The sequence below is a fragment of the Simochromis diagramma genome, unplaced genomic scaffold (assembly GCF_900408965.1).
Source record: "Simochromis diagramma unplaced genomic scaffold, fSimDia1.1 OVJJ01000321.1, whole genome shotgun sequence".
Classification (NCBI taxonomy): Eukaryota; Metazoa; Chordata; class Actinopteri; order Cichliformes; family Cichlidae; genus Simochromis; species Simochromis diagramma.
The window spans coordinates 13716576-13742208 of NW_024386772.1; the positions used below are offsets into that span (position 1 = coordinate 13716576).

The 25633-nt window shown below is 38.7% G+C and overlaps 1 protein-coding gene and 1 long non-coding RNA gene across 2 annotated transcripts in view; one reads left to right on the top strand and one right to left on the bottom strand.

Moving 5' to 3' along the window:
- The first annotated feature begins 3795 nt into the window (after positions 1–3795).
- Positions 3796–25633, top strand: part of LOC120745609 (nuclear GTPase SLIP-GC-like) — a 35399-nt gene continuing 13561 nt past the window's right edge. Inside the window, exons 1-15 of the mRNA XM_040050624.1 lie at positions 3796–4748; positions 5785–5812; positions 8662–9176; positions 9743–9937; positions 11663–11755; positions 14196–14220; positions 14377–14460; positions 15495–15582; positions 15861–16074; positions 16171–16392; positions 17281–17481; positions 17559–17731; positions 18368–18422; positions 18511–18598; positions 18688–18809. Of these exons, the coding sequence (XP_039906558.1) occupies positions 8709–9176; positions 9743–9937; positions 11663–11755; positions 14196–14220; positions 14377–14460; positions 15495–15582; positions 15861–16074; positions 16171–16392; positions 17281–17481; positions 17559–17731; positions 18368–18422; positions 18511–18598; positions 18688–18809 (2028 nt within the window). The 5' untranslated portion in view covers positions 3796–4748; positions 5785–5812; positions 8662–8708. The remainder of the gene's footprint in view (positions 4749–5784; positions 5813–8661; positions 9177–9742; positions 9938–11662; positions 11756–14195; positions 14221–14376; positions 14461–15494; positions 15583–15860; positions 16075–16170; positions 16393–17280; positions 17482–17558; positions 17732–18367; positions 18423–18510; positions 18599–18687; positions 18810–25633) is intronic.
- On the bottom strand, positions 6569–8834 carry LOC120745660. The gene is made up of 3 exons (XR_005698690.1): positions 8824–8834; positions 6823–6827; positions 6569–6663 (listed from the first exon to the last, which is right to left on the bottom strand). It is a non-coding gene; the product is annotated as an uncharacterized LOC120745660 (long non-coding RNA).

The following is a 25633-nucleotide window of genomic DNA, read 5'->3' on the forward strand; positions in this document are numbered from 1 at the left end:
ATCAAGTTTCATATATATATATATATATATATATATATATATATATATATATATATATATATATAGTAATATAATACATACATAGTAATCCAGAAGTTAATAAATGTGCAAATCATAGGGTATTAAAAGAAGTTTTCTGCTTGTAACTGCATATGGTACAGGATGTGCTCAGGATGTGAAACTCATGATCATTGGCCTTATAACGAAAACAACAGGAAACAGCTCAGGGTGTAAGTGAGATGTATACATACATACACACACACACACACACACACACACACACACACACACACATATATATATATATATATATATATATACACACATACATAGTGGTAGTATTTTTTTTTACAAAGTACTAACTTGCAAATACATCTGAATAGTGGGTGGACGTCCATCCCCCTAAAGCAACTGGGGTGCACCTGCCTTGACATAATAGTTCCACCTGAGGTGTTGCTCCATTTTTCTGTCCTTCTGTACAGTCCAATTGACAAAATAATATACTGCATAAATTGGTCATGTTTCCAAAGTCATTGTGAATATTCATAGTCACAGAAAATCACAAATAAACAAATTAAATAAATTACATTAAATGATTAACACAAAACTGGCCATGTATTTTGGGTGTGCCACATTTATCATTATTCACCAAGAGAAATCTGATTGGAGCTTTATGTGTTAATGTAGATGTTGCTGTATTTAGTGGAGAAGGCGTGCTGGACAACATGAGGGAGACTATTGAATTCCATGTGCACGACATGTTTGAAGAGGCAAAAAAACACCATGTTGGCAGAGTTGCCTGATTTGATGGTTTGTCATGTTTTATAAAGAAATATTATCATTATTTTGTTACACATGTGCTTTTTAGCCACAATTTCACTTAAACTCATTTTACTCTGTGTTAGTGGAATAGGTCTATACGAAACTGTACGTTACTATTAATATTTCATTATTCAATACCCCTGTGTATTAGTGGCATTGACCTGTGAGTATATTTGATACTTTGCTAAAGCCTTATAATACTCGTGTTACTTCTCTGTCTCTTATGTTAAGCACTTTGGTATACCGCTGGTTTTTAAATGTGCTCTATAAATAAAGTTTGTTGTTGTTGTTATCATCATGCTTTGTTCCTATCATTGCTTTGTATTTTTTAGATTTTACATGCATTACTGGGGTTATAAAAGCAAATACATGTAACAAATTGTAAGGAAGAATTTGTGATCGATAAACAGGAAGAAAAAGTGCTGACTGTTAGTAACCAATGTGGTGGCAGATTTCTTTTCTCATATATTAATCACATATTTAATCATAGTACATCAGTTATAGTAATATCACTTTCTCACTTTACTATAGTAAGAGCACTCCTGTCACTAGTTTACATGCATGTGGAAAGTTAACACAGTGAGGCCGTTGTAATGGGAGACGTTAAACAGATAGTGAGGCTCCTTCTGCTTATCAGGGATGTAAATCTTTAGGTGATGGCCAAGCAGAAAACAAGGTCATAATTCTCTCTGTGAGAGAGAAGGTATAGCCCCCCGTGAGAGGGGGGGCTATACCAACGTGTACGAGTTTGTGGAATGTTCTTTGTCTGTGTGTCTGTATATAAGATGTAAGGGCGGTGGCCACAATTCAGAGATGGTCCTGGTGTTTCACTGGGATGCTCCCTCCACATTGCAATGTGTTTATTAAACCCACTTCAAATCAAGCTCACTGGGTGTGATGCAGGTTATTGTTAAATTTTGCACGACACCAACTAGTGGAAAGAGGGTGGGATTAAAAAAGCTTATGCTTATGTTATGCTTCTTGTTTTCTTTTCTTTTTTTTTAATAATCATTATTGTTTGGTTTTCCTTTTGTTTTGGAAAACCAAAATAAACCGACAATACAACACATTACAAATACCAGGAATGTCGAGCAGTTTCATTCATATGGACTTCGCTATCTTCTTATTATTTCCATCGCTCTCTCTCTCTCTCTCACTCTTATGAAACACCGGATCCGTTAGTGCTCTGGCGCTCAGTCTGGCGCACTGGACCGAACCAAATCATGAAATAAGGAGGGGGGGCATTAGATGCTGACTCGATTTCATTATTTGCTGCCAGAACAAAACGAAATTGACTCCTGTAACGCCCCCAACACGTAGTTTATGAAACAAACATGCCTTTATTCTAATAGGTTAATAATATTTTTTAAAACTAAAAGTAACTGACGGTTTACTATTTTTCTAGCGCTCATGTTATCACTTTTCTCATCCTTATGACGCCTCTGTTTGTTAGTACGGAATGAAGCTTAGAAAACGGGACATAATTGTGCGATTTTATCACTATTTTTGCTATATACGTATATAAGACAGTGTTCTTATTTCTTGTCTTTTGTTTTTAATCTGTAATAATCTGTAAACTTTAATCCATTCGATTTGTTTGTCACCAAACAAAACCGCTTTCTACATGCATCAACACCACTTCTTCATCTCCCCCACCGCCTTTTTTGTTTTCTCAGCTCTGCTTTTCCCTGCACACCCACTTTACTCTGTCTAGGTTTAGCGTTGTGAGTAGTTTCAACTTTTAATCTGAATTGAATAAAAGTTTATCTGAATATAGAATCAGAGCCAATGCATTTAAGGAGCAGTTGATTACAAAGACCTCATTTTCAAGCAGTACTTTTAAAATTAAATATTACAGTTTATCTTTTAGTTTTAGTTTCTTGCATATGGATAATATTGTGTGAAAAAATTGGGCCTAAGTAAGTGGCTGCAGAGATTTGAAGGTGAAGTATTGAAATGTGTCCCTGATGGGTACAGATATTGATACTGATGTGATATGTTAACTGTGAAACATAAAATCTTTTACTAAAAGTGCTGCAACATTGTTCTGCAGTCCAATGTAAACATTTTGTACATTCTCCAGAGCCGTGGGATGCGCCAGGAAGTTGGGGGTGGGGAGGTTTAGGGTGTAAGAGATAAAATGTACATTGCATTCCTCTTGTCATGATCTAATACGCTCTATAAAGTCTCTGAACTAGCAAACCCAGCTGCACACAGAGCACAAGAATAAACAGTATAAACTGAAACTGATTGGTCCACACAGCCAAGAAAATCATATCAGATCAAATATAACTTTTTCATCCACAAAATGGGTGGAGGTCTTAGAACGGAAGAAAAAAGGATTGAACCAAAAGTGTCATATTAGCTGAACTGTTTATATTTGGTTTTTAAACTGTAAATATTTTTCTATCAAACTCAGCTTAAGTCTGAGAAAAAGTACTCTCCTCTCCTTCCGTTCTTAAAGTGCAATAGTCTTTAAGTATTTTGTCAGAAATTTTTTTATTCTGTTTCCAGTGACATTATGTTCAGTTGAGGTACTGTTGCTGCCCATCTTAAATTGGGGTTTAGACAACTTGCCTCATTCACCCATTTACGCCCATTCATACAACCACTTTTTCTGTGCTCTTTACTTTAGACTTTCTGAATGCAGGATATTTTATTAAAGCTATTTAGCAGGAGCAAAGCAAAAGATAATAATAATAATTAATGTGTCCTGTTTGTGTCCCACTGCTTACTTCACATCTCCCTCCGCAGCCTTTTCCAGCATTACTTTCAACCAAAGGTGAGCAGTTTGAATTTTTAATCTGAATTTAATATCAGTGTCTCTGATTTTATATGCATTAAAGTTGGTCACAAATGTCAAATCTGTAAAGCAGCACTGTCTGGTTAAATATTTCAATTTATCCTAACAAACTCGAAGCATTTTATTATAGTTTTTTTTAGTAGACAGACAAAGTAATTTTAAGCCTCAGTTTTGCACTATATAATGGCCGTTAAGCAAACGACAGGTGCTAGAAAGGTGGCTATCATCATCCATTTTGTGAGGAAACATGCTCAGATATATATATATATAGTTAGCGCTTTATTATTTTGGTTTATTATTTATCTTTTCCTTCCACTCTGTGACATTGAGCAGTACAGAATGTGAAATATTTATGTTCACTTGCAATAAACGACTGTTTTCAGAGGTATAACATTTAAAATACGCAACGCCGGTACATGTATTCCGTTACTCCCCAACACTGGTAATAAAGAAAACCAGAAACAATTTGGTGAATGCATTTAGGTTTTGGGAAGTTTTGCATTAGGGAGATTTGTGTATGAAAACCTGTAAATGGAAAGATGGCAGGATTTAATCTTTAGTTCAGTTTCATTTCCTTTTTATCAGAAACTGAAAGTGAGTCTTATTGTCGTACTCTTTCATTAAGAACATGACACTTTTTGCCTCCAGCAGGCTTCCTGACCTTGCTTTACATGTGACTTTCCATAGCAGTTATTTTTCTGTTATCTGGACAAGGCTATTTTATTACATATTTTATGTGTTTAATATTCACAGAGTTAAATATAAGCATCTTTTGACTATGCCTATCTATCTAAACAGCTCTGGAAGAAGGATAGTCATGCATCAACACCACTTCTTCATCTCCCCCACCCCCTTTTTTGTTTTCTCAGCTCTGCTTTTCCCTGCACACCCACTTTACTCTGTCTAGGTTTAGTGTTGTGTTATATGTAGAGATCCGCTTTCACTTGCCTTTTGCCAAACAGTCAACTACACCTTTTGCAAAACCGAGTCTCAGTTTTGTTTTTGGACTTTTACTTTTTGCTAGATTTTTCTTTTCACCCTGTTCCAGTGTGTGCCTCCCTGCATTTTTTTATTTACTTCTCTTATTGTCAACTGTCTTTTTCTGCATTACTTTAAACCAAAGGTAAGTAGTTTAAACTTTTAATCTGAATTGAATAAAAGTTTATCTGAATATAGAATCAGAGTCAATGCATTTAAGGAGCAGTTGATTACAAAGGCCTCATTTTCAAACAGTACTTTTAAAATTAAATATTACAGTTTATCTTTTAGTTTTAGTTTCTTGCATATGGATAATATTGTGTGAAAAAATTGGGCCTAAGTAAGTGGCTGCAGAGATTTGAAGGTGAAGTATTGAAATGTGTCCCTGATGGGTACAGATATTGATACTGATGTGATATGTTAACTGTGAAACATAAAATCTTTTACTAAAAGTGCTGCAACATTGTTCTGCAGTCCAATGTAAACATTTTGTACATTCTCCAGAGCCGTGGGATGCGCCAGGAAGTTGGGGGTGGGGAGGTTTAGGGTGTAAGAGATAAAATGTACATTGCATTCCTCTTGTCATGATCTAATACGCTCTATAAAGTCTGTGAACTAGCAAATCCAGCTGCACACAGAGCACAAGAATAAACAGTATAAACTGAAACTGATTGGTCCGCACAGCCAAGAAAATCATATCAGATCAAATATAACTTTTTCATCCACAAAATGGGTGGAGGTCTTAGAACGGAAGAAAAAAGGATTGAACCAAAAGTGTCATATTAGCTGAACTGTTTATATTTGGTTTTTAAACTGTAAATATTTTTCTATCAAACTCAGCTTAAGTCTGAGAAAAAGTACTCTCCTCTCCTTCCGTTCTTAAAGTGCAAAAGTCTTTAAGTATTTTGTCAGAAAATTTTTTATTCTGTTTCCAGTGACATTATGTTCAGTTGAGGTACTGTTGCTGCCCATCTTAAATTGGGGTTTAGACAACTTGCCTCATTCATCCATTTACGCCCATTCATACAACCACTTTTTCTGTGCTCTTTACTTTAGACTTTCTGAATGCAGGATATTTTATTAAAGCTATTTAGCAGGAGCAAAGCAAAGGATGACTTAAATAATAATAATTAATGTGTCCTGTTTGTGTCCCACTGCTTACTTCACATCTCCCTCCGCAGCCTTTTCCAGCATTACTTTCAACCAAAGGTGAGCAGTTTGAATTTTTAATCTGAATTTAATATCAGTGTCTCTGATTTTATATGCATTAAAGTTGGTCACAAATGTCAAATCTGTAAAGCAGCACTGTCTGGTTAAATATTTCAATTTATCCTAACAAACTTGAAGCATTTTATTATAGTTTTTTTTAGTAGACAGACAAAGTAATTTTAAGCCTCAGTTACTCCGTTACTCCCCAACACTGGTAATAAAGAAAACCAGAAACAATTTGGTGAATGCATTTAGGTTTTGGGAAGTTTTGCATTAGGGAGATTTGTGTATGAAAACCTGTAAATGGAAAGATGGCAGGATTTAATCTTTAGTTCAGTTTCATTTCCTTTTTATCAGAAACTGAAAGTGAGTCTTATTGTCGTACTCTTTCATTAAGAACTTGACACTTTTTGCCTCCAGCAGGCTTCCTGACCTTGCTTTACATGTGACTTTCCATAGCAGTTATTTTTCTGTTATCTGGACAAGGCTATTTTATTACATATTTTATGTGTTTAATATTCACAGAGTTAAATATAAGCATCTTTTGACTATGCCTATCTATCTAAACAGCTCTGGAAGAAGGATAGTCATGCATCAACACCACTTCTTCATCTCCCCCAGCTCCTTTTTTGTTTTCTGAGTTCTGCTTTTCCCTGCACACCCACTTTACTCTGTCTAGGTTTAGCGTTGTGTTATATGTAGAGATCCGCTTTCACTTGCCTTTTGCCAAACAGTCAACTACACCTTTTTGCAAAACCGAGTCTCAGTTTTGTTTTTGGACTTTTACTTTTAGCTAGATTTTTCTTTTCACCCTGTTCCAGTGTGTGCCTCCCTGCATTTTTTTTTTACTTCTCTTATTGTCAGAAGAAGAAGGATAGTCAGATCCTGTTGTGCTGTTTTGTCAACAATGTGTGTTTCTGATGAAATAGTACATGAGAATAATCTGAATAAGTTGAAACAGCACCTCTGTTTGTCACCAAACTCATTGTTGCTGTTGTAAGTGATGTAACTTTTTCTTCTTTGTTATTTTTATTTAATTTATTATTATTCATTTTTGCAAATTTTTTTTGTTTTCATTTCTTTTTCTACTTGACCCCTTTAACTCATTTGAACTTTGACATACAGACAACAATGAACCAAGACAGTTTCTACATTTGACAAACATCCAGCCACTCTCGTCAGCCCTTCCTGCTTTTCTCGCATTCCCATTCTCATTTACTTGGTTTCTGACCATAGCTGGACTGGCCACTGGGCATCCAACCTCCCCCTTGCTTGGGCAATGGCTCCGAAAGCAGTCTTATTGCAGACAAATATAAGAAAATGGTACTGAGGTGAAAAGGAACACGATTTGTCCCGTACTTCAGCTAGAATAAAAAAAAAGACAGAAAGCTGGAGTTATTCTGCGTCTTTATGCTGCACAGCTGCCTCTTCTTCTCTCCTTCTCTCTCTCCCTCTCCTGTTTGGCACTTCAGTCATGAAACTGATCAATGATCAGCTGATCGTCTTTTCTGTCCCGTCTCTCTCGCTTGCCCACTTTGCGCCAGAAAGAGGAAACCAGCGGATGTCGAGCTAAACAATAGCAGCACGTTTAAGCTTGATCAGCTGTTGTTAGAATTGATTTAATATTACTTTGTAGTATCAGGTGATGTTTGCTGGAGCCACAGCTGTAAAAGCTGCTGGTCATGATATCAGTTTGGATATGTGGTCAGAGGGAAACATGAAGATGAAACCAGGAGATGTCCTTACTGGATCATCAGAGCTGAACAGGTGATGGAGAAACAGGTTTACCTTTTAGGTGACATGAATGAGTTGAAGGGAAGTTATGAACTGTTTCTGAGAGACAAATAACACCAGGATGCTTTGTAGCTGACAGCTGGTAACTGTGCAGGGGCGGATCTAGCTAAGTTTTGCCAGGGGGCCAGGTAGGGCATTAACAGGGAAATTCTCATTTAAAATGTCTGGTTTTTAATAAATAATTATCTGAATCTTACAAACAAAGTTTTTATCTGATATAAAATGTATAAAAATCCATTATTGTATCTAGTAAATATTAAGTCTAATATATACTCTAAGCTATGGTAGTTTTTCCTTTCTGAAGGTATCATCTGTGCAGTCTACAATTATGTTGAAGAAATTATTATTTAATTATTGTATTGTGTTAATAATTGATTTCTGTGCATTTGTTTTTACATGTACATTAAATTAAAGACGATTATGTCAATTAAGCATCACGAGGCGGAGGGTGGGGGTGGTTCCCTATTTTTGTTTTTTTTGGGGGGTAGGATTTGTCAACCCTATTAGTTAGGTTGTTTAATATTCCCATTAAGTACTGTTTCGAATACCAGAATAGGGAGGATGGTGTAGGTTTAAGTTTATTAGATTGATACATATATATCAACAAGACAGTGTACATCACTGTGACAACAGTGTTTGTTTTCATTCAAAGGCTTTATGGTTTTTCCTATATAACCTGGTGGGCCGGTCTCTAGTCAAAATGCCCGGGCCGATTTTTTGTCCCAGTCCATGCCTGGCTGGACCCAGAGTGAAATTAATTCGTTATTTCTTACCTTTCATCTGAAAAGTGTCACTTACGTTAATACATACAGGTGAGTTTGTTTTAGAACTTTTATGGTGCGCTAATTACATTAAAATTCAACATATCATTTTGTGGCAGGTTGTGGTTTAGCATCAGGTGAGGGGTAGAGCGAGTTCAGGTGACAGCGGCAGGGGAGGCTGGGAGAAAGAGCTGATGCCTGCCATGGTGTGAAACGAGTGGCTTCGAGTTGTGAACTAAATAAAAACTATTAGTGAAACGTGACGCAGAACTGTCTCCTTGTGTGTCATAACAGAGATCAGTAACAGAGTGATACAGTGGTGCCCAGCTTGCCGCTACGACATGTCAAACCCACAGAATCTACAGCAAGGTCGCGCACTGGCTCAAATGTTGGCCGACATGGCGGACTTGCAGCAGCAGCAGGCAGTACTGCACCAGCGGCAGACGCAGATGCTACTAAACCTTTTGCCTCAGTCTGGGGCCACTGCGAATCCGCTCCACCTGGAACTCTCTCCAGAAGACCATCGTCGCCGCTTCCGTGGTTGCCGCATGGGACCACAAGAAGGGCCTTCGGCTTTTGCCCAGCAGCTCCTGTACGACGCGGGGAGGTGGCTGCATCCTGGCCCGACACAAGGGGAGGCGCAGCTGCTGGAGGCTGTCGTTCTGGAGCAGTTTGTGGAGGGGCTCCCAAGGGAAATGGCGGACTGGGTCAAGTGTCGCAAGCCACTCAATCTGGCGGCGGCAGTGAGGCTGGCTGAAGAACACCTGGCGGCGCGGACGGAAAACCCCAGAAGATCGCAGCCAGGGGAGGTGAGCATCTGCGAAAGAGTGATTTTTGATGTTTTGGTTTTTTAAGTCTAATATCTTTACTTATGTTAGTAAATACACTTTAGTCAACAGGGTTTATGAAGGGGTTGTATATAAAATAAAGAAATGATCTGTCTTCCAAGTATTTTTATGACTTTATGCGTATTTGTACCCATATTGTCATCAATCCAGTTCTTTTTGATTATAGAACTGTGATGTTATATTTGTTATTTCTGATGCCCTCTTGGCTAGCTCTCTCTTGAAAAAAAACATTGTTATTGTCAATTACGTTTTACCCTGATTTGATAGAAATGTTCTCTAAGTTACTTGATATTCGTCATGAGCGATGTTTTTGACAGATTTTAAGTCAACAAGTAATTTATAACAGCTTAAATTCCTGCAGTAAATCTTTTGGCAAATGCTGGAAACCCCTTTTTGGCAGATGATCACTTTTTGGTACCCTACCGGCCCCAAGGAGCAAACTTTCCGTGCCTGTGCCAGCGACACTGACCATCGAGGACCACTGGCTACGCTCCAACAACCATTTCCTCTCTGCTTTCTATCCCCAGGTCCTGGCAGCGACAGGCGCTGTACCTGGCTCATTGGTGGCTGCACAGACACAGGGACAGGTGTGTGAGCAGTGTGGGGGCCTGGGACATTTTCAACAGGAATGCCAGGAGGACGCCATGGAGGTGCAGCAGGTGTACAGTGTTACCGGGATGTCTACACCCAACTCTGGTCGAGGAGGGCTGTACAGCGTTCTGGTAAGGTGCCAAGGGATTGTACGATAGGGAATTGGGGTTGCACGCAGACTACTCATTGTTGGAGGAGTTGGTGAAGGTTAGATGTGTGTATTAGTGGTGGGCAGGCACGTGTGGGGGGGGGGCGCTTGAGCACCTGCCCCTTTCCTGATGGGTGCCCCAAGTGCCCTTTTCTTGAGTATAATTTTTATTTATTTTTTATTTTTATTACTATTTTTTGTTTATTTTTGTGTGCGTGTGTCCTGTCTGTTCCCCTCAACAATAATATTTAACTATTAATCATAGTTTTGCTAAGTAAAAGGATGTGGTTTCCATCAGTCACATGACTACCATTAACCAATGATCGCCCTTGATGGCAGAGCGCGCTGGTTACGAACCGGGAACGAACTCGCAAAGAGCACGCGCATTTTTTGCCGTCTGAGCGGTGCAGAGCTGTAGGAGACTGATGCAACAAAGGCCAGTAAGTAGGTGTACAGCGTACTCTTTAGTCTACAGCACACAGCAGTATTAGCTTATTTTATACACGTTGGTAAACTGTCTTGTGACAACTGACGAATTGAAACAAATGAGCGTGCTGTGTGTGTAACAGCGGGACAAACATTACCTGTCCTTTTATTAACTGCACAAGTAGTGCTGGTTTTAGCCACCAGCTAACTGGGTAACGCTGTCATGGGTCTGTAGCTCTGTCCACCGTTTTAGGGAACGTGTTTTGTATTAAAGTAAGTTACAGGGCGTTTCCCTGCCTTTCTGGAGGGCTTATATTTCACTAAAAACTATCTAATATGCATGTCCACATAATTATGGTTCATTATAATTACAGTATTATGGAAAAACACTGTTTTAAAGAAAAGATATTAAACGGAATATATTAGATTTATATTTCAAATATGACAAAATGCTGATTTTACAGCAGCAACATTATTGTATCTCTACAGTTTAAGCATTTAATAGGCTTTCTGCCTGCACAGAGTAGATAGTCAAACAAACTGAATCATCATAAATACTTTATTATATATTTATTACTTAATTTTTTTTATTTTAATTACTTTATTATTAGAGCGCTAGGAATAAACAATAAGGATTCTTGATCAGGACCATGATGCAAACATGTGGCCATAGTAGGATATATGCAGTATTCTGGAGAAGGTATAAAATATCACTGTATGTGCCGGTGTACCTGTATGTATGTGTGCATATTTTATGTATATAGATTTTTTTTATCATTTTTACTCATGATATGACAGACATGCCCTGTAAGGAAACAGTGACAAAGGGAGCTTTTTGAGGCTAAACGCAGTGGATCCCTCTCTGGCTGAAAAAAAAAAAACAGCACAGGTCACAAGAACACATGTACCAGTTGTTGCATTGCAGAGGTATTCCAGTATAAAACAATGATAAACACACCTGCAATGTTTTGGTTCTATAACATTTTTCTCTTATTGTTTTATTATAGAATAGATGGATGAGTTTTTAAGTGTGGATAATTAAATAATAGTTTATTGCAATAGTAAATTGTGCCTCAGATGGACAGCAAGTGGAGAGTGATAAATGAGATGAGGAGATGGGAGGAAGAAGAGAGGCAAAGAGTGATTCATAGGCAGAGCCTAGTTTGTTTCTCACAGTTTTGTTGCCTTATGGTTGCTGACATGGCACTTTCACCAATCTTTTTATTATTATCTCATAGCACTTGTTTAATCAGCTACCATCTCTCCTATGGACTTTTTACAGTCTCCAGTCGCAGCTCAACACAGCCCGTTCCTCCTGCACTATCAGGAGCAGGATCAGCAGAAACTCCTCAACAGCAACATTGTACCCCATCAGGTAAAACAGTGATATAGTATGATGCGATTCTGTATTAGATTCTTAAAGAATGTGTGTTGTTGTTCAGCCTGGCTCTATGTGCCTGTTTTTAACTTTGAGCACCCGCCCCTTTAAACATCTCTGCATGGCCCTGGTGGTGGGCGGATCAAACCAAAATCTAGATGCCAAAGTTTGTTTTGATATTGATAAATAGGAACATAATGAGACTGATATTAGTTTCTGTCTTGATACATGCTCAATCATCCAGGTAAGTAAATCCCAAGTTTTCCCAACTATATAAAGTGCAAATGTTTATAAGGTTGGGGAAACCTGCAGTTAGCTGAGACTAGGGATGGGTACCGGTGTCCGGTGCCATGATGGCACCGGTTCTGACATAAACGGTAGTAACCAGACCGAAAAGCAGCGCACATTTCGGTGCTTTATTTTGGTGCTTTTTTTTCCTGAGCTGTGATACACTTCTAGCCAATCATTTTACATTTCCGAGGATAGTAGGCGGGGCCAGGTACGTACGTTCTTTTAGAGCAGAGCTAGAGATTAAAAATGCCCAAGGAGGACCAGTCAAAGTCTGGCTTCACAGCAAAAGATGCAAACTCAGCAGCAACAAGTGCTTTAAGCTGATACTGTGATACTGTCAAAGGAGGTAACACCTCAAATCCGATGAAACACCTGGCGATTCATAGCGTTTTTTTTAAAAGCCCAGAAATGCGCCGTATGATAGCTTGCTGCGAGAACTCACACCGAGCACATCTACTGCGGGTGGGTTTCCTGTTATCGGACCCAGAGCAACATCCCCCAAAAACCCGATGAATAGAGTCCTGGCCCGTTCTTCTCTGCGTGAGTAGCTTAATGTTGGTCGTGTGTAATTTACGTTGAGTAGGCTAACCATGTTATTACATTAATGCATGTAAGGTGAACTAGCAAACATCATCATAGCTACATGCGGCTGTCTTCTTGTTTGATGGCAGATACTCCCTTCACCCTGGCCAAAAAGGCTAAAATGCCCAAAGAAAAAGTGGAAAACAGCTAAACATGAGAGGTTTTTGGACAAAGTTTGTGTTTTTTTCCATTGTTTAAGCACTGCTTCCAGCCAAGAGTGATACCATATATGCCCCATAGCTGCAGAAAAGGCTAACATTGTTATCTTTTTACAAAAAAACAGCTGAAAATGAGAGGTTTTTGGATCAATTTTGTGTTCTCCATTCTTTAAACACCGGTTTGAGCACCGGCACCGTTTCAAAAGTACCGATTTGGCACCAGTATCGGATAAAACCTAAACGATACCCATCCCTAGCTGAGACTGAAGAAGTCACTTAGATGAGCGATGAAACGTTTCTCCCACTGAAAACAGTCCAGATGAACACAATTAACTTTTTGGGATATTGGTTTCTGTTTCTTTGTTACTCCTAGAATCATCAAAGAGGCAACCTGGCCGTCTATCTAAGTGCTGCTGCTTTCAAGTGTCATAATAACATTTATTGTAATTGAAACAAATATCCCGAATATATCATAACCCCTTTGTGTTAACTGTAAAAGGGATACTGTGCAGTTACTATATTTAAACTACAAGTAGATGTGATACAGACTTCTCATTATATGTTTTCTGTCCTTGGGTTTAATTAATAATCCAAAGAAAAGAAAATCCCTCAAACACTTACAGGTCATGAAAATTCATTCTGATTTAGCAGTTTGATCCACCATCCACCATAATTATTAAAAAGCATTAGTATCTGTATCAGAATCGTTGATACTGGGCCTTTATTTACTTAGTATAAAAGGAATACCAAATCCAGCAGTATCTCACACCACTAATGTGCATGGGGGAAATTCATGAAAGTCCTATCGTGTCACCCTGCAAAAACCACACCCTGCTACATAGTGATAGCAACAGCTGACTTGGATCAGGTAAGGGTTATTGGAAATCAGATAATGAAGCAGCATGCCTTCATTCTTCATAAATATACACTAAGGTGACCCGAGTCAAAGCAAAGCCCCAGTCACACAAGCCTGACCACCCTGCGACCTAAAGTTCTTACAACCTCCACCAACCACTAAACAACTGATGTAGTTGCCTGATGTTGGAATACACATTTTACCCTAACAGCTGGTGGTTGCCAGGGATGGGGTGGTCACCAACTGGTCTCTAGGTCTGTGTCACTGGTGCTGAATTAGGCAGAAACATTGACTCATGGGATCATGTTTACTGAGAGGCAAGAATGCAAAAGTTTTCCATTTTTTTAATCACTGTGCTAGTTGAGAATATATGTACATATAAGTGTGTACATTTTAAAAAGTGCATGTGAATGTTTTTGACAGTTTGTTAAAGAACAAATTGTTTCTGTACAGGAGCAATGATTTCTTCTGTAAATTCAATTATGCATACATGTACAATTTATAATAATTTAACTTCATGTGAAAGTTGAATATTTATATGCTTCCACAGGATTTGCCATCCATAAGTGAAAAAGGTGAGAAAAATGTATCTCACTCTCATTTTAATACATCTAATTTATTTATTTATTTTCACAGTATTATTTTTGCAACATCTAAAATACACCATAATCAGAAGTTTCAATATTCAGATTTTCTTTTTAAATTTTGTTATTTTGTTTAAATCCAAAAAGGAAAAAGAAAGTCAGAACTTGAGTTCGGCGAATGGCAACCATCTCCTAAACGACAAGACAACTGTGCAGCAGGATCACAGTCAGGTACACACACATATATGAAATCCTCACACTTATTCCTGCTTTGTGTCACCATTTTTAACTGAGTAGTCAAAATCAGTCAAATCCACAGTAATCTGTCATCCAAGGTCAAGGAAAAAACAATATTTCAGAATCTCCTCTTGTTGGGTTCAGTTAGGATCGTAAGGAGACTGGCAGTGGTAACTCAACTTAAAGAAGGAAAAACCTTCCACTCAGAATGAGACACTGACAACAACTTAAGGAAAAAGTGATTTGAGTGTATTCAACATTTAAATGGTCCAAAACATAGACATGAACAAACCTTTAAATAATTTCAAACATGTAATCTTCAACAATGTACAACATATCACTTCAAGTGTCCATAAATGTGTCAGGCATGCTGTCCATTTCAGTTCAGTGCACTTTGTATTCAGTATGTGGTAAGCGTTCAAGTTATTTGAATTGTCTTTAGTCACTGTTTTGCTTTTTGGTGCATCAGGTTTTGTGTTAAGTGGAATCAGATCTGACCCAAAAAGGAAAAAAGTAGCAACATAAAGTGTCCTGAGAGCTCATTAAAAAACGTTAATCCTTAAACAAAATTACAAATCGTTGTATCCTACCACTCTCCAAGGAAACAGGTGGCCTTCAGATTGAGAACGTCCTTTCTAGGCACCTCTAGTGGCATCCAGTCCTTAGATGGCACCGCTCGGTCCTTGCAGCAGATTTCTACCACTTAAAAAAAACAGCCAGGATATTCTTCAAAGAAAACATTAATTCTGTAGCGCAACACGTTGCAGGACTGAATCTCCACACAGCTTTGCCCATCTAGCTCCATGCAGGCGGATGCAGTGAAAGAAAGTCAACGCGCACAGCGCTATGGTGCATTCATGGGAAAATGGAAAACTTAACAAAACAGTAACACTTAAAATTAGAATAAAAATAGAATACATTTGGCAATAAAATAACCATGGATTACATTTGCATATCAGTGGACCATATTTGCATTACACTGGTTCCAGGTTCCTACTTATTAGGGTTTTTTTCTGTTTCTCTGACAGAAACAGAAATACTGTCTGATGTCAAAGACATAATGAGACGTGTCAGTCAAAGACTACATGGCCGTGACAAGCTCAGTGCTTTCCTAAAGTGAGTAATAAAGATTTTCTATTTTTGTTGGATGTTCTTCCAACCATTTCCCAGGAAGTTGGGACAGTCTGTAACATTTTGCTGGTATTTGGTATAATAAACATACTAAAGATTTAAACTCGGTCAGAGCTCAACATGGAGCTGTGTAGTTTGTTCCAGTAGTAAGTTGAATTTTTTCAACACATTTTAAAAAACAATTTTTTTCTGATTTTACTGCATTTTCAGTTTGATATTTCTGAGAATGGGTCAGTTAATCCATATTTAAACTCATTCAACAGGGATAAAATCAAAGATTTGGAGACAGAAAAGAGACACCTGGTTGGTGTCTTTGGTAGAACCGGGGCTGGAAAGAGCGCTTTAATCAATGCCATCATAAATAAGGAGGGCCTGTTGCCTTCTGGAAGTGTCAGTGCATGTACCTCAGTAATGATAAAGGTGGAGGCTACCAATGGATCAAAGTATGAGGCACACATCGAGTTCATTACAAAAAAGGTAGAATGAAATATGAATATGGTGATTTTTGAAGTAATGTGTTACAATGTAGATACAAAAACTGCTTTACTAAAATTAAGATATAATCTTTTGTAGGATTGGGAAAATGAGGTGCAGTCCCTAAAACTGGCTCTTGAAGAAGATGATGATGATGATGATGGTGGTAAAGATGATTGTCTTGACCCTGATGGAAAGTTATCAGCGCTGTATGGAGAAGAGTGGAAAGAAAGATCAACTCACAGCCTCATGGACAACAAATATTTCAGAGATATTCCAGAGTTTCAAATGTCCAAGATAAAAATTTTGGAAAGTGACTCAGTAAGTCTGCAGTAATACAGGCCAAAATAAAATCTGGTTCTTCTTCTAGAACAAAGGAATACTTGCAGTTTAAAGCATATATTAGACCACAGTTTGGGTGAGATACATAGCAGTGTGTGGCTTATGAACATCACATAATGAGCAGTCAATAGTTACCCAAGCAGCGTTAAGCTACCCTGATGCTGCACCTTTGCAGCAGGAAGATGTCCACGCTATGTAATGCCACCCTAATGGAGAGTGCAGACAGAGACAAAGCACTGGTGAAGCAGATGTTGCTGCAGTTTATTGCTGAGCAGATATATGTCGGCGATATGTCGATGTGCCTCATTTCCAGAATGTTTGACATCCATCAAACAAGAAACAAAAAAACAAGTGAAATTGTGGTGGTTAAAATTTTATGGTTTACTATCCTGTTGCTGTCTGATTATCCTGTTACCATGGAGCTTGCAGTTTTCTTTGTGGAGGTGTTGAAGAGTTTCACATTTGTAAAGCTGATCTTCGATGCATCCATCAGAGAATGAATGTGTGTAAATGTTAGCTAGAAATAACATACCCAGAAAAAGTGCTTGGGGTAATGAGGCAAGTTTTATAAAGTGCTTCAAATGTTTACATGCAGTAAAATAAATCACTATATAAGAACCAGGCCACTTACTGTGATCCACAGTAAAATATGAAAAAGGTTTCTTTCTTTCTTTCTTTCTTTTTTAAATAAAAAAATCTAATTACTTTGGATTTATTTTCCTGGTTTTCATTTCAGATTTTTGAGATAGGATGTCTTATTTTAATTTCCCATCTTCTTTTTCATGCAATCATTAAAACCTTTGTTATGGGCACATACATTCAATTGGCTTATATTTATCTTGTTGTTGTTGTTGTTGTTTTTTGCAGGCTGAAGGGTTGTCTGAAGAATTTGTGAGATATACAAGAAGTGAGTCAAATGAGACAGAAGAAGTAAAGAGGTGGTACTGGCCACTTGTGAAGTGTGTGACTGTCAAAGTGCCAGACAATGATTTTCTTGATCATGTCACACTCATGGACCTTCCTGGAAACGGTGACTCTAACAGAAGCAGAGATCAAATGTGGACAGAGGTAATTCACAGAAGTCATGTCATGTTTCTTCAAAGCATTAGTTATTTATAATTTACATGCATTCATTTCCTTTTCAGTTTATTGCCAGTTGTTCTACAGTTTGGATTGTGACTGAAATGAATCGAGCAGCATCAGAAAGAGAAGCCTGGGAAATCCTGGAAGGTGCCAGCAGCCTGCTGGGAAATGGTGGCGAGTGTCAGCAAATTCATTTTATCTGCACCAAGTCAGATCATGAAAAACCAGATGATATGTAAGTCAAATATACAAAAAAATCAAATTACAAAGAAAGTTTGGCACAGATACACATGGTGACCATACACTTCACTTTTTTGTTGCTTTGTTGTTTAAAAGTCATTATTAAAAGTTATACATTTAAAAAAAATCTATGTATATGTGTTTTAATAAGTTTCTAAATAGATAAATACTGTTGTAGAAATTTAATTAACAAAGTCCACAGACACATTCGGCTGTAATGAACATTCTTATATCATGCGCATGAGAGAGAGCACACGCTGTCAGGCGCCGTCATGCAGTCTCTGAAACAGAAGTGCAGCTCTCACCTTTATTTATTCCTCAAAAAAGTGAGGAAGTCCGAAAGTGATCATACAGCACATGACGCAGCTCGCTCTGAAACCTAACTGAACAATGCGTATCCTGTTTCGTGCTCTTGGCGTTATCACCACCTGCAAAAGGAGTTATTTTTTCAACTACTGAGGCTGAAATAAGTTCATCTAGTTTTAGACTGCTCAGTGGAAGTTTTCATTACAGTGCCACAACTAAGTATGCACACAAATGCTTGAACCTTAAATAAGAATAATTGAAATTTTCCATTACAATACTAACAATAAATTACTTTTACATCCAATTTTTATTTCCTTTCTAAAAGAAACAAAGTCAAGAAAGCAGTGAAGAATGAATTCAAAAAGCGGAAAACGATTACGGTAAATTTACAATCTGACAGCAAAATCTAAAACAATTATTTTCTTAAACGGTCCAAAAATAAAAACTGACTAACAAAAATGTTCTCAGAATCACTTCAGTGAGGATAGTTTCCAAGTCTTCGCAGTGAGCTCCAAAGAGTTCCTCAAAGGGGAGAATGTAAATCCAGATGTCAATGGTAGGTGAAGTCACTACCAGTGATGGTATGTTTTTGTGTAACAGAAAATGTATTGCTCAGATTTATATTTCTTTTTCAATTTCTAACAGAAATACTGAAACTCAAGGAAATTTTGAAAAATCTAAATGACGCTCATTCAGAGACCTCAAACTATGTGTCTGGAGCTCATGGGATTCTGTCTTTGATTCAAGGAGCCAAAAGCAGAGAAGTGGTAAGATCAGGCAATAAAGCCTCATTCATAATCTCCTTAAAGGTCATAAAAAAATGCATAAAATAAAAATGTTCATAAAATGTTCACTAAAGTTTACTAACATATATTGTAAGACATGCTGACCTTCACTGAAAATGTGGGATACTGGACATCATAAATCTATATGTGGTAATTTATTATTAGTGATTGAAAGAGGAGAGATTATTTGGAAGAACTGAATATTATTTATTGAGATACAGAATTTGATTAAGTAGTTATTTACCACTGAGACTCCAGTGAACCAATGAGAGCACAGATGAAATGATGGGAGTTAGGACAGGACCCCGAGAGTCTAGATTGTTGGGGTAGTGAAGATGGTAGTTTGGATGGGGCTCTGAGTAGGGGTGGGTTTTGATTATCGATTTATCGATTAAAATTGATTCTCGCTTGGATAACGTGATATCGATTCATTAAAATCCTGAATCGATTTTTTAATATAAATTTATTTTGCCCGAAATGCCAGAATCTCAGGTTAAACCTCACAAAATTTCAACAACCACCAAAGAGCTAAAACAGTAAATGAGAGCAGGAACAAAGATGTAAACACAAAGCGCGGAGCCTCCGACGGATCAGAATCAGTGAGATGTCGCCTTTCTCACCCGACAGCAGGGACACGGTCGGGGCTGAAAACCGACAGCTCGCTGATTCTGATCCGTCGACGGGTCCGCGTTTTGTGTTTACGCCCTTTTTGTCCTGATTCTGAAGCTGTAGCTTTTATTTCTCTCCTAACAATATTGACCAAACCAGCAGCAAAAGAAGCAGCAAACTACGCTTCACATAAACATTGTCATGAATTCCCTCTTATTGTTTTGCTGCCACCTCGATAAAATCACACTACATGCACAGCTCTCTCTCTCTCTCTCTGTACTTCAAGATCAGTTTCCTGTCTAAAAATCTTTTTTCTGCATTATTCGCTTGCTTGTTATGCACAAATCTACCGTTGTTTACAGCGCTGTCAGCCGCTGTTTTTTCCTTTTACTAACTTCTGAAAAGAAAGCCTCATTTCTGCTGTTAAATGCTGAACAAATTTAAACTTGTTAAAATTATGCAAAATTGCAAAATGCTCAGCTGTGTCTCTAATAAATCTCTGCTTTATGTCAGCAGCATCACGTAATGTTCATATGGTTATTAATGGTTTTGTTTCGTTTTTGATCTACTGCAGAATATTTTTATAAGATCCCAGGCCAGGAAAATCACCTTCATGTTTTTCTGTGTGTTAGGGAAAATATTCTAAAACACTTCTTCAGTAAAGACTCAGAGAAGAGAAACACACAGAGTTCTTGCTAGCAAGGGCAGCTCCCTACTGAGAGACTCCGGTGAGGAACTGCCCTGGTCTTTATTTTATACTCCATTGAACGTATGTGTGTGTGTGTGTGTGTGTGTGTGTGTGTGTGTGTGTGTGTGTGTGTGTGTGTGTGTGTGTGTTACTGCTGATCAAAGGGTCAAACATCCTTGGTCAGGAAGAGGGTAGCCTCCCCCTCACCCTAGATGGTTCACCCTAGATAACACAGTGAGGAAGTCAAGCAGTTAAAGCACTTAGACTAGAACAGACATAACTACGTTAATCCTGCCGTAAAACAATAAGACAAGGTATAAGGTCTCATACTCCCAGGACGTGGGGGTGCATCCTAGTGTGGAATACACACCAAGCCTTTGCAGCCTGTTAAAGATCACACACAATTGATTATATGCCTCTAAGTATACATGGTTGAATATTTCCTAATACAAATAACTACATGCAGTATTCTACCATATACAAACTTATATCACTAAAAGATTATACTGACTACTAAATACAATTTTCTATTGACATTCCCTCCTGTTGTCAGTAAAACTTACAAGTGAGATACCAGTTTGTAACATCTTGTTGTACATTTTCTATCACATCGTCATTAATCACACAAAGTCTTCATGTTCCAACAGGTCGGGGTCATTATCATCATCATCACTTGTCATGGCTATTTATGCAGCAACAGTAGAAAATATTATGCGGTTAATCATGAGTTTTAGACATGGCAATATACACGTTACAAAGACACAAAATAAAAGTAAAAATATCCCAACTCCGATGAGTAGTCTTTTTAGCACCTGTAACCAGGAGCCAGTGTAAAGCCAAGAAAACCAGTCACTTGTATCACTTACATAGTCCTGATTTAGCCTGCTGGATCTGTCTCAAAACATTCAGGGCGTCAGTCATGTTTAATGAGTGTACATCGTCCAGTATGTAAGTGCAGCATGTGTTGTTGAAGAGGACACAAAGTCCCCTTTCTCTGCTAGTATCATAGAGTAGTTCTTCCCTGGGAGTTGGTCCAGGAACACATATAGTGTGGGGTATGTTGCCGTGCTGGGTAGATGGGAACAGACATAATAGTCTGTATTTGCCGATTCTGCTTTTGTTCTGTCGTGGATATAACGGTACCTGGCATTGTTCATCCACGGAGGGATGTGGTCTTGCGTCATATCGCTTAGGTGAGAGTTGTCGTGTGTCCATCTTTTCTGCCTTCCTCCTGGTTCAGCTGTTTCCGGCACCAGCTGGGGTCCTGTAAAAGTGAGCGTCGTAGTCAAGGTAACCAAGAGGGTCCACCTTCCCATGGTCGCACACAGGTCCGTCACGCCTCGCACTTGGTTGCCCTAGAGTTGATCAGAGGCTGGAGGTTGAAGTGCGAGCTTACCCTACGGGGGCTCAATCAGCACTCCCCCCTCACCACTGAAACAACCAAGTGTGAGATTTCTCTATTGTGCTGTCTTGAGGGTGCTGGGGTTTCCTGGGACCTCGACCTCTTTGCAGTGGCTCTGATAAATCCAGGAGGGTCTCTCCGCTATTTTGCAGGCAGTTGAAATGGTCAGAAGCACTTGAATTGGCTTCTATCAACCCCTTTGTGAAAAGGGTGCTGGGTCCAGTTATCTTACTGGCGTTATGATCCCAGCAGTCTTCAATGTGCCAGCGTATGCACAGTATAGTGACACAGCTTTAGGTGATGTTCATAGGTAACTGCTGTCATCACCACCATAGCTTCTGGTTCCTGTGCTTTCACAGAATCATGATGTCATCCTTAGACTCCCTCTGCGCTGTCGTTGGAGCTTGGCACGCTCCCCTCATCCTTCAGGTGCCCATCTGCTGTCCACAATCTCCTCTGTTGGCCTCTGGAAAGCCCTTTTGGCACAGCTCTCATTCCAACGCAGTTTCATGGTCCTTGCTGTGGCTCCAAGGTCTGATCTCATGATGGGCCCCAACCAGCTCGACCTTTGACCTCAACCACTGCCTGGGCTGTCAGTTATGCCTGGAATGGTTCTCGCTTCTCACTGGGCCTCTGAAGATTTCTCAGGAGATTACTGCTGCACCTGTATTTCCTTGCTAGGAGGAAAAACTTCTATTTGGAGAGCATGTCAACAATCATCAAACCACATTCTTTAGTTCAGTGAACTTCACTTATAGGCCATCAAAGCCTCATCTGAACATGGATGCACCACTTGCATAGGTTTAATACCTGTAAATAGACGGTTAATCACACAAATCGCTGCAAAAATTATATAAAACAAAATTTAATGTTAATTCCAAAATGTAATGTTAATTCATTGTTTCATATTAATCCTGGATCCCTCATCTTGACACATGGACACTCCCATGAGTCAACTCATCCAAATCAGATTCCTGTCTCAAAGAAAAAGATTAGCTAGATCATATCCCAGGTAACATCAGGGCATCTCCTCCTCTGGAGCAGCACCACCCTGGACCTATAATCCTGCAATAAAAATGTTAGTGTGTTTTGCATACTAAATTTGCTTAACACCTGGCTCTGCCAGGAGCCTGCATACACACCATCATGGCCTGGAAAGCAAAATCTGGAAGTGAAATCAAACTTCACACCTATAAACAATTATATCATAAAAGTAATAAAACATTCAGCACTAGCAAGACAAGTGTCATGTGCAGGTTTTCTCAAATCAGTAAACTACAATCAATACCATAATTTGCCTCAGACATGGATCAACAGTAATGTAATCAGTGACTTCTCGTAAGCAAAGTCACTCCACTCATATATTATTTATGGGCTCAAGAGTGGCCAGCAAATGAGCCCATATTAACTATTCCATAACACCGCATCTCTTATTTGTTTGTCTCATGTCACTTGTCCGCTTCTGCTGAATCTTGTACATGCAGTCTCAAAAAACAAACATTAGCAACACACATTGATTATCCTGGTGGGCAGGCGTCGGCCATCCACATTCCAGAGGTGCCATAAAAACACCATAAAGTTAGCCATCCCTAGCTGTAGAAAGAATGTCATTCACATATAAACCCAGAAATCCTGTAGTAAAAAAACATTAACTAATCCTCTTATAAATCACATGATCAAACACATGAAAAACTGCAATGCTGTAGAAAAGAAAATGCAAACGTTAGCGCTGCGCAGGTGTGTACACTTTCTCACAGTAATGTCTGTGAGCAACACAAGTTAGTGAATGACACACACATAGTAAATTCACAGACTGAGAGAATGGCATTTAAAAGGTTAAATAGTCATGCAACCTCGAATGTTGCTGTCATCTTTCTGCTCCTGTAACAAAAACACATAAATTCATCCACCCTTTTGTCCTGTCTAGGTGGAGGTTAACCTTGAGTCGTGGTCAAGTCCTGTCAGCTTTTACCAGTCAGTCAGTTTTTTTTTTTTTTAATTTCCATTCATTCATTCATTCATTCTTTGCTGATAGTGGAACCTGTCGTCGCATTTAGTTTCCACTTTCAGCAAAATGACGTCATTTCAAAAGAAAAAGAAGAACTTTAGTTTGGATTACATCGCTGAATCCTTTTTGACCCAAATAAGTGGCTTTCTCCTGAGCCCATTTTAATTTCGGAGAAGCTCACCTTTCAACAGTTTTCTCGACGACGAGTCGTATAGCGCTTTTAATTCCCGACGTGCAGATCTGCTTAAAGAAAAGAAATTGACAAACAAAATCAGTGCCTGTTCAAAAATGAAAAATGAAAAATAACAGAGATTATCAAACCAAACTCTCAGCGCACTGTGAAAGTATCAAAATAAAAAGGCCTTGTTAAGTCATGACACAAACTCCTCATCAACTTCACAACAGGAGAAGAATCATCAGCTAGATTCACTCCAAACCAACCATCAGCTGCACAACTCACAACATAAGCCTAATGTCTTCTTTAACTTATGAGTTTAATCACCAGGTCTGTGCTCTTCACTCATTTAGGCCACAGATCTATTTTATTCAATTTTTCCTTTTTCCCTTCATCATAAAACATGTGACATGCTGTCATGCACTTCACAAAAGAAGTTTGTTCTGACGTATTCAGAGTTGTGTATCTAAATACAGGATTCACTCACACATCAAAACAGGAAACTCAGTGTTTTAGAGTCTCCACTCAACACACAACAAACATCCCATTCACTCGTGCTAGAATTCAGTCACCTTTCATTAATCTAAGAACGATCAACTAATTTGCATATCAGCTATTAACCCACTAAGTTGACAGGACGACAGAAAAGCATGTTCAAAATAGTATCACAAAAGACAATTTCCCTCATACAGTAAATTACTTGCTGCATCAATCAAGCAGGAAGCTTCTCCCAATTTACCATATCAACAACTAAATTTATTGTCTGATCACTGGTTGGTCAAACCAGAATCTTTTTTCCCACAAAAGTTAAATTGTTGTCCTGCAACCTAGAGGGTCAATTTTTTGCATTGGATAAATTCAGTATTTGATAACAAGTGTCTGCTAAATTGACACTATTTTAACACTGATGAAAGATAACAAGCTAATTTTCATTACATGTGTTTGTGTTATTAGGCAGGTTTAATCAATGTCTGTGGAGCTGCATATCCAGCAGAGCATGTTCTTAAAGCTGCCTTTCCTACACATTTCTCTGCTATTATTTGATCATTTCTTAACTAATGTGCTATGAGTCCACTGGTCTTTGCATCACACTAAGTGACTTGGACGAGATGATAAACAGACTCACACGCTTAAGATGTTGTCTAATCTTCATGAGTTATTTCGTGTTTGGAAGTGTTAGTATGGTTAATGCATATTCTGCTTGTGTGGTGTCACCTTTCCATTTTTGTAACAGTACTCTTGCATACCTCAGTGCTTGTCTTCCTCCCCCTTTTGTGGTGGTCTGGACACTGTGTCAATCCTCCACTTCCAGGCAGTCGCTTGTCTCCCTGGATTCCTTAACCTAATTTGATTGCCCACACTAAAACAGCAGCCTCAGCCCTCTTCTGCTCCTTTCCTTCTCTCCCACTTTTCAGTCCAATGGCAGTCAGTTTTTTTTCAGCTTTGTCCCGTGTCTCTCTTTGTCCCACTGTCTCTTTCATTGCCATCTCACTCCAAACATAGCAAATATCAAACTCAGACAGTCTTCTCAAAAGTCCTTCACACACAGTGAGGTTGCAGCTTGCTGGAAACGCATCTCCATCCATCCAATCTAGATGGTGGTTCTTCTCTTTCTGATGCCGTTTGCCCACAGCGCTGCTGGACCTCTCTGCTCAGAACTCTGGTATTGTCTCTTGGACTCCTGTCCACTGTTGATGTTCATGCTCGTGCTTCTGAAACTGCACTCGGTGTCTTCAGGGAGAGATTAGTTTCCTTGGAGCTTGCTTGTTCAGGATGAGGACGGGAAGGTGCAAAACAATTCAGCCAAAAAATTCTGGCTGGGCGTTTCTAATTTTTTCTAATGATTTCTACCTATAACTTTCTTCCGACTGCTGCCCGTGGAGAATTGATCCAGGTCCGTTCCCCACCTGTAAACGACAGACTG